Source organism: Portunus trituberculatus, chromosome 38, assembly GCF_017591435.1.
Source record: "Portunus trituberculatus isolate SZX2019 chromosome 38, ASM1759143v1, whole genome shotgun sequence".
Taxonomy (NCBI): domain Eukaryota; kingdom Metazoa; phylum Arthropoda; class Malacostraca; order Decapoda; family Portunidae; genus Portunus; species Portunus trituberculatus.
The window spans coordinates 17,324,444-17,342,628 of NC_059292.1; the positions used below are offsets into that span (position 1 = coordinate 17,324,444).

General features: G+C 38.4%; 1 protein-coding gene across 1 annotated transcript in view; it reads right to left on the reverse strand.

The window, feature by feature from the left end:
• The window catches only part of LOC123514879, a 573,117-nt gene that overhangs the window by 459,141 nt on the left and 95,791 nt on the right, over positions 1 to 18,185 (reverse strand). Inside the window, exon 10 of the mRNA XM_045273138.1 lies at positions 14,878 to 15,024. Coding sequence (XP_045129073.1) covers positions 14,878 to 15,024 — 147 coding nt within the window. The remainder of the gene's footprint in view (positions 1 to 14,877; positions 15,025 to 18,185) is intronic.

Here is an 18,185-nt window from a genome sequence, read left to right on the forward strand (position 1 = left end):
GGTTGGTCTTTACATTTATCAATTATATCCTTTTCTTGTTTCTTTCTTTCTTCTCTTCTAATCAACACATATTCATTTCTTGCTCTTTTGTAACTTTCCCACTGCTTAATCCGTCTTTTCCTTCTCCACCTCTTCCATGCATCCTCTTTTCTTGTTCTAGCCTTTTCACATCTATCGTTAAACCAGTCCTGCTTTCCAACTTCTCTATGTTGTCTTATTGGTACAAATTTTTCTCACCTTCTTTGTATATTTTATAAATTCCTTCCACTTTTCATTTGCTCCTTAGCACTCTTGAATTTCATCCAATTTGTCTCTTGAAAGAATTTCTTTAGGTTTCCAAAATCTGTCTTGGCATAATTCCATCTTCCCACTTTATATTCTTCATTTCTTCTAGATTTCTCTTCGTCTATCACCTTGAACTCCAAAACTGCATGATCACTCTTTGCTAAAGGGCACTCCACCCTCATCTCCTCAATGACCATTGGCTCTGTACTAAAGACCAAGTCCAGTCTTGACGATGCTCCCTCTCCTCCAAACCTAGTATCTTCTTTGACCCACTGAGTTAACACATTTTCCATTGCCAGTGTCAATAGTGTATTTCCCCATGTTGTCTCTGATCCTTCCATTGACCAGTCCTCCCAACACACCTCTTTACAATTAAAATCTCCCATCATTATAGTTCGTTCACAGCCACCCAACATTTCTTCCAGACATGTTCCTGTATCACTTATCATTTCTTCATATTCCTGTACTGACCATGCATTTGTCTTAGGTGGTACGTACACCACTATGTAGTGCCTCTTTTTCCTTCATTAGTTTCTGCTCTGATCTTTAGCACTTCTGCCTTTCCCATACCTTTTTCACTTGATCCACCTTTATATCTTTTTAACCAGCAACATCACTCCTCCTCCCATCTTACCTACTCTATTTCTTTTCCAAACGTTATATTTCCTTCTCCAACCTTCATCAGGTCTTCTCCTCTCTCAGTTTTGTTTCAGTAAGACCCACAATATCTGGGTTCTTGTCCCTCAAGTAATCGTTGAGTTCTAAAATCCCGATATCACTCCATTTATGTTGGAATACATTACATTTCGCTCATATGTAAGTTTCTTTAGTCCTTTCTTGCTGTACTTTTCTGGGTTATGAACCACTTCCTCAGTCTCATATCCAAGATTCTCCAGAAAAACTCTTTCTTCTCTTCTTCTGTCCTCTCTTCATTTTTTTCAAAGCCTCCTTTCTCAACTCATTTAACATTTCTCTTTCCTTTTCACCGAGATCTCTTCTCAACCAAATCTTCCTTGTTGTTTCCTGCTGGGCTAGCCTCCATGACTTCTCCACCAATTCATCTACATCCTTTTGTGACTTAAGTTTGATTCTTATTGGCCTCATACCTTCTCTTGTGAACTTTCCAATTCTATGGAAGTCCTCTATTTCTTGTACTAGGTCTTTTCCTCCTCTTGCACCACATTAATGATATTATTTATCACCTTTTTATGTTTTCTCTCTCTCCATTTTACTCGGTGTCTTATCCTCCTCCACACCAAATATCACCACACATCTCTTTTTGTCTACAGTTTCCCTCACCAATGTCTCATTTGACTTAATAACCTTCACCACTTTCTCAGCTATCTTCTCTTCTATGATCTGTTGATCTATAATTTCAGCAAGGCCCAAAGTTTTCTCCCTGACTCTTTGATTTCCTTTTCCAGACTTGCAACTTTGTAATTTACCTCCTTTCTTTCCACTTCCTGACTTTTTTTCCATTCAGCCTGCTTCTCCATCACTTTTCCTAGAGATTCTCCACATTTTTCGCAATTCACTTTAATTAGCTTAACTTCCTCTTTCAGTGCTGCATTTTCCTTCTTCATATCGGCACAGTCTCTCTTTACATTGTCATAACTCGTTTCCAGGCCCTCATACTTTTCAAACAGTTTTTCAATTTTACCTTCTAACTCCAGAATTTTCTTCACATAAGCGCTCTTCTCCATTATTCCTTGAAACCCTGTGAAGTCTGATTCCTCTTTCGAGTTCACGGCCGCCATGTTGCGCAGACGTAAACAAACCAGCTGATGGCTCAAACGCAGGCTACAGTTTATATTTACCTTCACTGGACATTATTTTGCTAATCAACAGTTAACATGACTATATGGAGACGGGACAAACATTACCAGCTCCTTTCCCACCTTGGTTACTCTTAGGTAACTGTAGAATTATAGATGATTGCTCTGGAGCTCAGCGACCACCTCCGCCATGACGATGTCCCGTGTGTGTGTGTGTGTGTGTGTGTGTGTGTGTGTGTGTGTGTGTGTGTGTGTGTGTGTGTGTGTGTATTTACCTAATTGTATTTACCTACGGAAAAGAGCTATGCTCGTGTTGTCCCGTCTCCATATCTATTAATATCCAGCTTTTTCTTAAAATCATGAATATTCTTTGCTGACCACTTCCACACTCAAACTATTCCATGTCTCAACACATCTTTGAGGAAACTATATTTTCTAACATCTCTCCATCTGGCCATTTTTGTGTTTTTGTGTGTGTGTCTGTGTGTGTGTTCCATTGTGTGTGTGTGTGTGTGTGTGTCTTCCCTATCCATTTTTCCATGCCAATCATCATATCTGTTATTCAATTTTCTTTAAAACTATCAGGTCTGACACCACTTCTTCACTCAAACTGTTCCACGCCACATCTTTGTGGAATTAATATTTTTTTCATATCTCAGACATCTTCCCTTTCTCAGCTCTTTAATATGTCATCTTGCTTCAATGTTTATTCTTCTCTCAGGATCAGTATCTCATTATCCATTATGTGTTTCTTCAAGTTCAGCCCACTGTATTGTTGCATGTGTGTGTGTGTGTGTGTGTGTGTGTGTGTGTGTGTGTGTGTGTCTGTGTGTGTATTTACCTAATTTTAATATGTTTTTCTTGTGTGTACAGTGTGTGTGTGTGTGTGTGTGTGTGTGTGTGTGTGTGTGTGTGTGTGTGTATTTACCTAATTGTAACATACGGAAAAGAGCTATGCTCGTGTTGTCCCGTCTCCATATCTACTAATGTCCAGCTTTTCTTAAAATCATGAATATTCCTTGCGTTGACCACTTCCACGTCTAAACTATTCCATGCTTCCACCCTTCTATGAGGGAAGCTATATTTTTCACATCTCTCCTATAAGTGGCCATTTTAGTTTTTTCCCATGCCCTCTCGACATTCTTTCATTCCACATACACAGATCTTCCCTATCCATTTTTCCATGCCAATCATCACTCTGTATATTGCTATCAGGTCTCCCCTTTCTCTTCTGTTTTCCAGGGTCGGAAGTTGCATTCTTTTCAGTCTGTCTTCATAAGTCAAATCTCTTAAGTCAGGCACCATTTTGTTGCAGCCCTCTGTACTTTCTCTAGTTTCCTTATGTGTTTCTTTAAGTTCGGAGCCCACTGTATTGTTGCATATTCAAGCCTCGGTCTTATCATTGCAGTAATTATTTTCTTCATCATTTCTTCATCTAAATATATGAACGCCACTCTTATGTTCCTCAATAAGTTCAATACTTCTCCAATTATTTTGTTTATATGTCTCTCTGGCGATAGGTCATTGGTAATTGTCACCCCAAGGTCTTTTTCTTCATGACTGGTTTTATGTCTTCATTTCCTATCTTGTACATACTCCTGATTCTTCTTTCACTCTTGCCAAACTCTATTTTCTTGCATTTTGTCGTGTTGAACTCCATTTGCCATGTACAGCTCCATTTCCATATTCTGTCCAAGTCTTCCTGGAGTAGTTCGCAATCTTTGTCACATCTCACTTTTCTTAACAATTTTGCATCGTCTGCAAATAGGCTCACATAACTGGACACCCCATCCACCATGTCATTTATGTAGACCGCGAACATTACTGGTGCCAACACTGATCCCTGTGGAACTCCACTCTCCACCAAGCCCCATTCTGATGGTCTGTCCTTAATTATTGTTCTCATTTCTCTTCCTACCAAAAGTCTTCCATCCATTTTAGTAAACTGCCATGCACTCCTCCTACCATTTCAAGTTTCCAGATCAGTCTCTGTGTGGTACCTTATCAAAGGCCTTTTTAAATCCAGATATATTCCATCAGCCCAACCATCTCTTTCCTGTATTACATCTATCACCCTCGAATAGTAACATATCAGGTTTGTCGTGCATGAACGCCCTTTTCTAAAACCAAATTGACACTCACAAAGTATGTCATTTTTCTCCAAGAAGTCTGTCCATCTATTCTTCACCACCCTCTCACACATCTTAGCTACCACACTTGTAAGTGACACTGGTCTATAGTTCAATGGGTCTCTCTTGTTACCTGATTTATAAATTGGGACAATGTTAGCTCTTTTCCAGTCTTGGGGCACTACACCTTCCCTTAATGAGGCATCAATTACTTCACAAACTTTTTCTGCCAGTTGCTCCTGCATTCTCTTAAAATCCATCCTGATACCCCATCAGGTCCCACAGCTTTTCTCACTTCTAAACTCCCCATCATATTCTTGATCTCCTCCACAGTTACTTGAAACTCCTTCATAATCCCTTTCTGTTCCATTACCAGTGGTTTGTCAAAAGCAGTCTCCTTTGTGAATACCTTCCGAAAGCATCCATTCATAGCCTCTGCCATTTCCTGGGATCTTCACTGCATACTCCATTTACTTCTAAACTTTCAATACTTTCTCTATTTTTGATGTTGTTGTTCACATGTCTGTAAAAAGCCTTGGTTGGTCTTTACATTTATCAATTATATCCTTTTCTTGTTTCTTTCTTTCTTCTCTTCTAATCAACACATATTCATTTCTTGCTCTTTTGTAACTTTCCCACTGCTTAATCCGTCTTTTCCTTCTCCACCTCTTCCATGCATCCTCTTTTCTTGTTCTAGCCTTTTCACATCTATCGTTAAACCAGTCCTGCTTTCCAACTTCTCTATGTTGTCTTATTGGTACAAATTTTTCTCACCTTCTTTGTATATTTTTATAAATTCCTTCCACTTTTCATTTGCTCCTTAGCACTCTTGAATTTCATCCAATTTGTCTCTTGAAAGAATTTCTTTAGGTTTCCAAAATCTGTCTTGGCATAATTCCATCTTCCCACTTTATATTCTTCATTTCTTCTAGATTTCTCTTCATCTATCACCTTGAACTCCAAAACTGCATGATCACTCTTTGCTAAAGGGCACTCCACCCTCATCTCCTCAATGACCATTGGCTCTGTACTAAAGACCAAGTCCAGTCTTGACGATGCTCCTCTCCTCCAAACCTAGTATCTTCTTTGACCCACTGAGTTAACACATTTTCCATTGCCAGTGTCAATAGTGTATTTCCCATGTTGTCTCTGATCCTCCATTGACCAGTCCTCCCAACACACCTCTTTACAATTAAAATCTCCCATCATTATAGTTCGTTCACAGCCACCCAACATTTCTTCCAGACATGTTCCTGTATCTCTTATCATTTCTTCATATTCCTGTACTGACCATGCATTTGTCTTAGGTGGTACGTACACCACTATGTAGTGCCTCTTTTTCCTTCATTAGTTTCTGCTCTGATCTTTAGCACTTCTGCCTTTCCCATACCTTCTTTCACTTGATCCACCTTTATATCTTTTTAACCAGCAACATCACTCCTCCTCCCATCTTACCTACTCTATTTCTTTTCCAAACATTATATTTCCTTCTCCAACCATCATCAGGTCTTCTCCTCTCTCAGTTTTGTTTCAGTAAGACCCACAATATCTGGGTTCTTGTCCTCAAGTAATCGTTGAGTTCTAAAATCCCGATATCACTCCATTTATGTTGGAATACATTACATTCCGCTCATACGTAAGTTTCTTTAGTCCTTTCTTACTGTACTTTTCTGGGTTATGAACCACTTCCTCAGTCTCATATCCAAGATTCTCCAGAAAAACTCTTTCTTCTCCTCTTCTGTCCTCTCTTCATTTTTTTCAAAGCCTCCTTTCTCAACTCATTTAACATTTCTCTTTCCTTTTCACCGAGATCTCTTCTCAACCAAATCTTCCTTGTTGTTTCCTGCTGGGCTAGCCTCCATGACTTCTCCACCAATTCATCTACATCCTTTTGTGACTTAAGTTTGATTCTTATTGGCCTCATACCTTCTCTGTGAACTTTCCAATTCTATGGAAGTCCTCTATTTCTTGTACTAGGTCTTTTCCTCCTCCTGCACCACATTAATGATATTATTTATCACCTTTTTATGTTTTTCTCTCTCTCATTTTACTCGGTGTCTTATCCTCCTCCACACCAAATATCACCACACATCTCTTTTTGTCTACAGTTTCCCTCACCAATGTCTCATTTGACTTAATAACCTTCACCACTTTCTCAGCAATCTTCTCTTCTATGATCTGTTGATCTATAATTTCAGCAAGGCCCAAAGTTTTCTCCCCAGACTCTTTGATTTCCTTTTCCAGACTTGCAACTTTGTAATTTACCTCCTTTCTTTCCACTTCCTGACTTTTTTTCCATTCAGCCTGCTTCTCCATCACTTTTCCTAAAGATTCTCCACATTTGTCACAATTCACTTTAATTAACTTAACTTCCTCTTTCAGTACAGCATTTTCTGTCTTCATTTCAGCACACTCTTTCATTACATTGTCATAACTCGTTTCCAGGCCCCTATACTTTTCAAACAGTTTTTCAATTTTACCTTCCAACTCCAGAATTTTCTTCACATAAACGCTCTTCTCCATTATTCCTTGAAATCCTGTGAAGTCTGATTCATCTTTCGAGTTCACGGCCGCCATGTTGCAGATGTAAACAAACTTCAGCTGATGGCTCAAACGCAGGCTACAGTTTATATTCACCTTCCCTGGACATTATTTTGCTAATCAACAGTTAACATGACTATATGGAGACGGGACAAACATTACAAGCTCCTTTCCACCTTGTTACTCTTAGTGGTGTGTAGTGTGTGTGTTGTGTGTGTGTGTGTGTGTGTGTGAGTGTGTATTTACCTAGTTGTAGTTTTACAGGGCCTGGGCTTTATGCTCGTGTGGTCCCGTCTCCATATCTACACTTATCCAATTTTTCTTTAAAACTATGTACACTCTTTGCTGATACCACTTCCTCACTCAAACTGTTCCAAGTCTCAACACATCTTTATGGAAACTAAATTTTTAACATCTCTCAGACATCGTCCCTTCCTTAGTTTCTTACTATGCGATCTTGTGCTTCTAAAGTCATATTCTTCTCTCAGGATCAGTTTCTCATTATCCACTTCATCCATTCCGTTAATCAATTTATAAACTTGTATCAGATCCTCTCTCTCTTCTCTGCTCCAAGGTTGGTAGATCCATTGCCTTTAGTCTCTCCTCATATGCCATCCCTTTAAATTCTGGAACCATTCTTGTAGCCATTTTTGTAGTCTCTAATTTTCTTATGTGTTTCTTTTTATGGGAGTCCACACAACTCCTGCATATTCCAATCTAGGTCTTATTTTAGTACTTATCAATTTCTTCATCATTTCCTTGTCCATATAGTGAAATGCTACTCCAATATTCCTTAGCAAATTATACGTCTCTCTGAAAATTCTATCAATATGGCTAACCGGTTGATTATTTTCTTCCATTGTCACTCCCAAGTCCTTTTCCTTTTTACTTTTTCTAGTTCTACTCCATCTCCCATCTTATAGATTCCCACTGGTCGTCTTTCACTTTTCCCATTTCCATGACATGGCTTTTGTCCACATTGAATTCCATCTCCCATTTTTTGCTCCATTTCCAGATCTTGTTTAAGTCTTCCTGTAGTATTTCACAATCCTCTTTTGTTTAATGACTCTGCACAGTTTCGCATCGTCCGCAAACAGATTTATGTAGCTGTTCACTCCCTCTGGCATGTCATTTATATATACGAGAAAAAGTATTGGTGCCAATACTGACCCCTGTGGCACTCCGCTGTCTACTGTTCTCCACTTGGACTTCATATCTTTAACTATCGTCCTTATTTCTCTCCCCCTTAAGTAATTCTTCATCCATCTCAATGTGCTTCCTTTTAAGCCACCCTTCTCCTCTAACTTCCATAGTAATCTTTCATGTGGCACTTTATCAAAAGCCTTTTTTAGATCTAAATAAATACAGTCAACCCATCCCTCTCTCTTGTACTTTATCAACTATTCTAGAGTAGAAACTCAATAAATTTGTCACACATGACCGACCTTTTCTAAAACCAAATTGGCTATTTGATAATATTTTGTTGTCTTCAAGAAACTCGATCCATTGCTTCTTTATTACTTTTTCACACATCTTGCATATTACACTAGTTAGTGATACCGGTCTGTAATTTAAAGGTTCTTCCTTCCTTCCGCTCTTATATATGGGAACCACCTCAGCTCTTTTCCACTCCACTGGCACTGTTCCATTTTCTATTGAGCATTTTATGATGTTGTATATTGGACTTGCTAGTTCTTCCCTACATTCTTTCAGTATTCTGCCTGAGACTTCATCCGGTCCCATTGCCTTTTCCTCATCCAATTCCGTCATCAACTTTTTATTTCAAGCTTGGTTACTTTAATCTCTTTCATATAGACAGTCTCTCTATTACCCTGTGGTCTTTCAAATTTGGATTCCTTAGTAAAGACCTCATGAAATTTACTATTTAACAGTTCTGCCATACTTTTGGGTCTTCCACCATTCCGTTTTCTCCTTTTAACCTTTCTATTGTTTCTTTTTGTCTTATTTTTCCATTTATGAATCTGTAGAACAATTTTGGTTGTTCCTTACATTTTTCGACAATGTCCTTTTCATAGTTCTTTTCTTCTTCCTTTCTCACCTTAGCATATTCATTTCTTGCTGTTTTGAAGTTTTCCTTATTTTCTGGATTTCTGTTTCTTCTCCACCTTTTCCATGCTCCATCTCGTTTCTCCTTTGCCCTAGCACATCTTGCATTAAACCAATCTTTCTTTCCTTCTTCTTTAGGTCTATATTTTGGAACATATTCCTGACCCCAGTTTTGTATATTTCCAAAAATAAGTTATATTTCTCTTGAACCGTTAATGAGTTTTCCATCTCCTCCCAGTTTACGTTTTAAAATAGTTCTTGAGATTCTCAATATCAGCCTTTCTGTAATTTAATCGGTCTCCTTTGTATGATTCATCTCTATCTTCCTTTCCTTCTTCTATATCCATCTCTAATATTACATGGTCACTCTTTCCCAATGGGCACTTGTATCTTATATCATCGTTAATTGGTATATCCCTTGTAAAAACTAGGTCTAATCTTGCCGGCTCATCGTTTCCTCTGAATCTTGTGTTTTCCTTTACTCTTTGGACCATCAAATTATCTATCATTAGGTTCAGGAATCTATCTCCCAGGCATCTTCCCCCATACCACTTTCATAATTTTCCCAGTCTACCTCCTTACAGTTGAAATCTCCTATCAATATCACTTTTCTCCTTTCCTTAATGATTCTTGTAAGACTCCTTATTGTGTCATCTATCATGTCTCTATATTCTTGGTTAGTCCATGAGTTTGTTTTTGGTGGCACATATGTTCCAATGATTGTTAACTCCTTTTGTTAATATGCATCTTAACATACAGTATTTCTGATTTTCCTTCCCAAACTCCACTTGATTTACCACTATCTCCTTCCTTAACATCATCATGACTCCTCCTCCTCCTTTACCCACTCTCTCTCTCCTATATTATACCTTTTATCTACCCTCTCTCTCCTATATATATTATACCTTTTATCTATGTCTATTTTATTGCCTCATTTAACTTTGTTTCCACCAGGCATACAATATCTGGTTCTTCTTTCTTTATGTAATCTCTTAATTCTAATTTACTAGATAAAATCCCATCTATGTTTGTATACATCATTTTTAATCTCTTGTTCTTATCATTTTTAGTTAAACTTGCTCCATTCTTTTCTCTTCTTTCTCTTTTATATACCATTTCCTTATCCTGTCTCCTATAATTCTCCAAAAATGCCTTCTTCTCCTCCTCTGACCTTTCATTATTTTTTCTCTTGCTTCTGCCACCAGTTCATTGTGTCTCTTCCTTTCCTCCTCGTTTCTATTTTTCTTTATATATATATCTTTGCAACCTTCTGTTTCTCTGAGTTTCGTTTTTCTATATAGTACTTCTTCTGCTGCTGCTTGTGATTTTAGTAATATCTTAATTGGTCTCACTGTTCCTTCTTGATATGGTCCCATTCTATGGATTTCTTCTACTTCCTCTTCTAAGTTCTGTCTATCCTCGTCATTCAGATGTTTTAGTAGGTCTTTTACTGATTTCATTTCATCTTTTTCCCTTCTTGGTCTATATTTAACATTTTTTTCTTTCAGTCCAAAAATAATTACACTTCTTTTTTTCCGCAATTTCTCTTACTAAATTTTCTTTTTTCTTGAGTACTCCTATCATTTTGCTTGTCATATTTTCATCTCTTTCTTTTAAGTGTGTGTGTGTGTGTGTGTGTGTGTGTGTGTGTGTGTGTGTGTGTGTGTGTGTGTGTGTGTGTGTGTGTGTGTGTGTGTATTCACTTTCACTGTTTGATCTGCTGCAGTCTCTGACGAGACAGCCAGACGTTACCCTATGGAGCGAGCTCAGAGCTCATTATTTCGATCTTGGGATAGGTCTGAGACAGGCACACACCACACCGGGACAACAAGGTCACAACTCCTCGATTTACATCCCGTACCTACTCACTGCTAGGTGAACAGGGCTACACGTGAGGAGACACACCAAATATCTCCACCCGGCCGGGGAATCGAACCCGGTTATCTGGCTTGTGAAGCCAGCGCTCTAACCACTGAGCTACCGGGCGGTGTGTGTGTGTGTGTGTGTGTTTGTGTTTGTGTGTGTGTGTGTGTGTGTGTGTGTGTGTGTGTGTGTGTGTGAGAGAGAGAGAGAGAGAGAGAGAGAGAGAGAGAGAGAGAGAGAGAGAGAGAGAGAGAGAGAGAGAGAGAGAGAGAGAGAGAGAGAGAGAGAGAGAGAGAGAGAGAGAGAGAGAGAGAGAGAGAGAGAGAGAGAGAGAGAGAATTTACCTATAAATTTGCTACGGGAAATGAGCTAGTGGTGTCCCGTTCGCTTCAATCCATTTATCATACTTTTCTTTAAAATTATGGATATTTCTTGCTCTCACTACACCCTCCGGTAACCTATTCCAGGCAGTGACAGTTCTTGCTGGGAAACTGAACTTTTTAATATCAGTTGTACACCCCTGGAATCCTCAATTTCAAATCATGATTATCTCTTGGTCTTCTCGTCATATCCAGCTCGAGAAAGTCATCTCTATCAATCTTGTCAATCTCATTTACACACTTGAACAGTTGGATCATATCACCTCTTCTTCTTCTCTCTTCCAACATTGGCAGATTTAGTCTACATAATCTTTCCTGATAATCTATATCATGCAAGGCTGGCACCAGTTTCGTTGCCGCTCTTTGTACCCGTTCCAGTTTATGTATATGTTTCCTCAAATGAGGTGCCCACACCACCTGTGCATATTCTAATTTTGGTCTCAGAATTGATTCTATTACTTTTTTTATCAGTGTTTCATTCAGGTAAGTAAATGTAGTTCTGATATTTGCAACTATTGCCAAACCTTCCCCTACAATTTTGTTTATATGTCCCTCAGGTTACAAGTTGTTTTGTACTATAACCCCCAAGTCTTTTTCTCTTTCTACACACATTGGATTCACTCCACCTAAGTTATAGCTTGCATGAGGTCTGTGTATACAGTCAACCCTCGGCTATCGTGACTTCCGCTATCGCGTTTTATTGCTATCATGCACCCATGAAAAGTTGCTAAAATTCATTATCGCGACCTCAGATGCCTGCTATCGCGCGCCCAGCCATGACGTCATGGGATATCTGAGTGCTCATTGGCCAAAACCGCCTTCCCGCCAAGATCAATTCGGCTATCGCGTTTTCGGCTATAGCGCGGCTATTTCGGCCCCAATTGGGCGCGATAGCCAAGGGTTAAGTGTACTTCTTCCCATTTCCAACACATGACATTTGTCAGCATTAAATTCCATCATCCATTTATTGCTCCATTCATGAATAATATCCAAGTCCTCTTGTAAACCTTGACAATCTTCTTGTAATTTTACTTGTCTCATTATTTTTGCATCATCTGCGAACAAATTAATATAACTTCTCACTCCATCTGGTAGATCATTTACATATATCAGGAACATTAGGGGTGCCAGCACAGACCCCTGTGGGACTCCACACACAGCGGGAGGAGGAATCCTTGATAAGGCATAAACTGAACTTTCAGAGGTCACATCGAGCTACAAAGTACATCATTGTATTCAGAATAACAAAGAGAAAATAATTATTAGTATTTATTCTGACAATTTCTAGGTTTACCATTTTTAGCCATCATAGCAAACAGGAAAATAGTTTAAGCGCCAGAAGGAAAGGGTTAAGAGAGAGGTTTTAACTTTTTTTTTTTTTTTTTTTATGAGGGTGAGGTAACTCTCGGAATTGCAAGGGAAGTGGCAACAAAGTGTGCCTTTTTTTTTGGTTTTATGTTCCTCTTGGCCAGCATACCCCTCTTACATATAAAATAAAAAATTACAATGTAAAGGGATAGAGATACTTTACAATTTTAGATTGGATAGTGTGCTTGATTAACCCTTAACTTCCGGGGATTAAAATATTTTTTCCTGTCTAATGACGGGGAAAAATGGTACACCTAAAAATTGTCAGAACACAGTTTGAATACTGATAATTATTTTCTCTGTGTTATTCTGAATACAATGATGTACTTTCCAGCTCGATATGACGTCTGAGAGTTTAGTTATTGCCTTATCAAAGTTTCCTCCTCCGAACGGTGTGACCAGTCAAGAGGAAACAGCCCGAGAGCGACGCTCTCTCTCTCTCTCTCTCTCTCTCTCTCTCTGTGTGTGTGTGTGAGAGAGAGAGAGAGAGAGAGAGAGAGAGAGAGAGAGAGAGAGAGAGAGAGAGAGAGAGAGAGAGAGAGAGAGAGAGAGAGAGAGAGGAAGGAAGGACATATTATCACTGATTTCTGAGACACGTGTGTGTGTGTGTGTGTGTGTGTGTGTGTGTGTGTGTGTGTGTGTGTGTGTGTGTGTGTGTGTGTGTGTGTGTGTGTGTGTGTGTGTGTGTGTGTGTGTGTGTCATATATCACTGATTTCTGAGACACGTGTGTGTGTGTGTGTGTGTGTGTGTGTGTGTGTGTGTGTGTGTGTGTGTGTGTGTGTGTGTGTGTGTGTGTGTGTGTGTGTGTGTGTGTGTGTGTGTGTGTGTGTGTGTCTCATTACTCTCTCTCTCTCTCTCTCTCTCTCTCTCTCTCTGACAAGTGTTGATGTGTGTAGGCCGCGTGTGTGACTCAGATGAGTTACCTCAAAGCTTTTCTCGAATGACTCATAAGAAGCGTGACGGCTATGAGCGTCAGGAGTTCATTTCTTGTGATGTTTTCCACTCTTTCTCGTGAGAGCTATGGGGCACATCATCATCATCTGCTGTTTCTTCATCATGAAAAGTGTTGCTCTCACTCACTATATGGTCCAAGAAAGCATCACTGAGAAACGCCATGAAATAGTCACAATTGTGTTGCACAGGAGGGAATTCAGCTGTTATGCCAGGAGACACAGATAAATCAGGCATAACTGGGAAAAAATCATCATTGAATTCCCTCCATTGAAAGACAGGTCGGGGTCTCGCGCCACCTCTGCCACGCCCCCTTGATCGTCTCCCCAGAACGCGAGGAGCACGCGCATGCCTCGTCTCCTAGAAACACTCTGTGTCCTTGACACATTATCTGGAGTCTGTTCTTCATCATTATTGCCTTCACTGTCACTTATACTGTGTAAGAGTCTCTGTCTCTCTGTCTGTTCTCCTGAGAAAGCAGGTGAATGATGCTCTACATCCGTGTCCTCACTACTAGTCTCTTCACTTTCCCCAGTTTCTTCTTCTATATATTCACTGTCACTTTCTTCTAGCTCAGAACCACTGCTAAGTAAAGGGTTCTGCCTTGCTCCATGGTGATTTACAATCTGACCCGATCCTTCGCTGTTATCACTGACCTTTCTACCCAGCGTCACTGGAGTTGCCAAGTGTCGCCCATAAAACGGGAAAACAGTTCAGTTACCTCTAAAATTAGGAGCTCTTGTGGAAACACTTGTGTGGTAAAAGATGCCAGATACTTCTACTCACCATCCGCCTCAAGAGAGCGCACGAGAGACTTAAAATTACGCCGGGAAAAATCTTGATTACTGGGACGAATCCCGTCACTTCGGACGTTCTGACGCAAACGTTTATATACGACCGCCGGAAATTAAGGGTTAAAGGTATAGGTAGTACTGTATTTTCTTTTATAATAAAACTATTGATATTAGCGGACTATTCATACCACAGATTTTTATAATCAGTAATTATGGACATCAACTTTATCGGACTAATGCTCCCTCCTTTTAGTCGAGCTATGAGTGTATTTATCATAAATACCCTTTCTTACCTATTTTTTTTTCCTAGGTAGGAACAGGTTAATGGCATTTCAGTTAATTTCCATGAGAAAAATCTATTTGAGTTATGAGGAAATTGATATAGAAGCTCTATCACAGATGAATTAAACTTATCACTCAAGGTACCAATGCATATTGCATGATATTTTGCTACCTTAATTCTATCTGACATGTAAGCATTAACCTCGGGAAAAGAGGATAAGATTACCTCCCTTTCATCTAGGCATTTTTTCCATGATAAATTGAGATTTCCCATACTGTAGAAATAGTTAGGTTTAATAAAAGGAGAGAAAAAAAAAAGAAAAAAAAAAAAACATCAAAGTGAACCACATAAAACTGAACTATGAGAAACCAGAGGGTTTGATGTACACTTCATGAATGTAGTTGGCTATATATGGGAAAAAAATCTTTGGACCAACTTACCTGGAAGCAGCCAAAAAGATGATCAAGCTGTTCAGGAGAGAAATCCCATGCCAACTTCGCAAGGAGGTCATGCACGTTCTTTACAATTGCTTCATGCTTCCCATGTTGGGCAGCCCATATATCATCCAGATCTTCTAGTGTAAGTGCCTGTAATATCATATGTTCTTTAATGTAATCATTCAATCATCCTCATAACCACTCATTTTAATTTTGTCATATATGGATCCATTTTATCTATTAATGACTAACGATACTAAAGAACATACTAGTTGCAACATAGTAATATTATTATTGTTATCATTGTTATTGTTATTGTTATTATTATTATTATTATTATTGTTATTATTATTATTATTATTAATTATTATTATAAAAAATAACACTAACAATAATAATAACAATGAAAATAATAATGAAAATATCATAATGTTTCATTATCATTATTATCATCATCATTCTTACAATTACTCTTATCATTACAGTACAACAGGCAGAGCTCTAAACTAAAGTAAAAAATTACTACAATAATGATAAATATAATAATAACATCAACATAATCATTATCATTATTATTACTATTACACTCAACCCTTGTTTTCCTGGAATAAATCATGCAGGCACTAATCCAGATAATGAAAAGCCCAGATATTGTAAATGGGTTTTTTGGTTCACGAAATGTGGATTTTTGTGATCTTACTCTTTAGAAAATGCAAAATTTGATTTAGTTTGGTTTTCCTGACCAACCAAACCAAAACAAAACTTAATCTAAGTTAACCTAACAGTAAAACTAACCTAACAGTACCATATATTGTGGCTGGCACATAAGTCAACCTCTATAACTTGACCCCAAAATGTTGTACTATAGGTTTACCTTCCAGATAAATCAACCATCCTAAAATATTACTTAGCCTGGCCCAATGTTGCCCTGAGTCACTAAGTAATGAATTGTAAATAAGTTTTATCTAGAGTAAAATAAACAAAACAATTCAGACACACTGAAAACACCAGCAACTTCAAGCATTTAAAAATAAACAAACTGTTAGTTTTTACTTTTTTTCTCTACTCACCTGTTTCACCAGTATATCAGACGAATATTTACTTTTAAAATGCTAACGGTAAGTATCCAATCACCTACAGTCCTGCTTCAAACATTGGAACAAAAGAAACAAAAGTAACTGCCACTCATGGGGACTACACATAATCGCAAAAGGAATAGGGGCACTCAGGAGCAGCGTAACAAAAACCCTCTCTATAAGCACTGGAGGTGCACAGAGGCCTGGTGTGGTAAGGAACAATGAATAAAGGTGGGCTCTATCTGACCAACATCATCAATCACTAGCACCACCCACTCTGCAGGTGGCAGGAATGCAAGTAAACACTACACGGATATTCACGTGTGTTCTTTTTTATTCTACTGAAAATGTGTACTTTTTTTTTGCGGCCACTGTAATTTTGCATAAAATACCATGTTCAATGTTTTTATATTGAACAATAACACTAAAGTAAATTTTAATGAAATATTCTGTACTTATGAAGCTTAATGCCATACCTAGATGTAGGAGGTTTCACAATTTTTCATATTTTTTTCAGATTTTTCACGGTTTCCTGACTGGCTGGCCCCCAGGAGGTGGTCTGAGACAAACTTCCATATTAAGAATCTTTGTTAATGTGGCCTCAGTTACTTATGATGGAAGGTTTAAGATGCTTCAAGAACCTGATGTGAATCAATCAATGTATCTGGATGGAGTATCAAACTAGATCTTAAAAGAATATAAAATGGAAAATAGCTATAAAAAAAAAAGGTGCAATGAGATTACTCCACTCCAGTAAAACAGTAAAACACAACCTTCCAGAAAACTATCCCTTCTTCAATGACACTCAACTGTCCCCCTCTTCTACACTGAATTTCCTCGGTCTGTCCTTTGCTCACAATCTAAACTGGATATTTCACATCTCATCTCTCGCTAAAACAGCTTCTATGAAATTCACTATTCTGATGTGTCTCCACTAGTTTTTCTAAACCCCCACACAACTAACTCTGTACAAAGGCCGCATTCACCCATGTATGGAATACTCTTCGAATGTATGGAGTTAGGAGGCGTTCCACTCACACAGTTCTATAAGATACGATGGAATCAAAAGCTTTTTATTTTATCAACTCCTCAACTCCCCTCCTCTGACTGACTGTCTTCAGCCTCTTTCTCATTGTCAGAATTTTGCATCTCTTGCTATTTTCTACCACTATTTTCATGCTAACTGTTCTTCTGATCTTGCTTTTTCAGACTTGCAAGGGGACTGGCAACTAAATGGGCTTTATTTATACAGTGGAGACTCAATACTCAAACTTAATTAGTTCCAAATGAGTAGAGTATTAAAAAGTTCAACAATTGACACCTGTAAATCAGGTAATTGGTTCTAATTTTAGCAAAACCTGAAGCTTATAAAAATTTCAATATATTTTTTTTACAATTATGATTTGTATATACTGTAAGTGAAGGCTGGTGATGGATAACTTCGAAGAGGAGAGGAGAAGGGTGGGGAGGAGGAGGGAAGTCGCTGGAGGACGAGTCACCATCCATAAAAACGTCTTTGTTAAGTTTCTCATTGTGTGATTCCTGTGAATCCACTAGTGGAGGGCTGTGGCTCACTAACACTTGCACTCTCACCAGATTTCTTATTTTCACCACTAATAAGCCTCTTTGGTGCCATCTTAAGTTTCTAAATGAAAACTACCAACAGAATGTAGAAGAATGTCGATTTTCTCAAGACTGCAGAAGGATTAAGGATATGCACCGGCATTGGTATACCAGTATTACGGTAATACTGATATTACCAGTAATACAGTATCAGAACAGTACAGTGGCAGCTGCAAGAGGGGAGATGACAGAGCTTTGTATATAACCAAATGCGCAGCTGTTTGATTACCATATATTTTCACCACTAATAAGCCTTTGGTGTTAATATAAGGAACTACGTTTGACTTCACCTCACGGTGAAGTGCTCACTAGGACCATTTTCACAGTGCACTCAGTTCTGACTACACCACGATCACACTCCACCCACCACCAAAGACAATTCAAGCAAAAGTATAAGCAGTGGTGGAACAAATTTCTAGCCTTAGATAGTGTCCAGACAACCTTAGTATTGCAGTGTACAGAGGCCAGATATTCAGTGTTAGTAAACCAGTGGCTTAGAGAAGTGTGTGATAATGACACAAGCGTACATAGTAGAATAAGCGAATCATTTAAGTGATGATAATAATAATAATAATAATAATAATAATAATAATAATAATAATAATAATAATA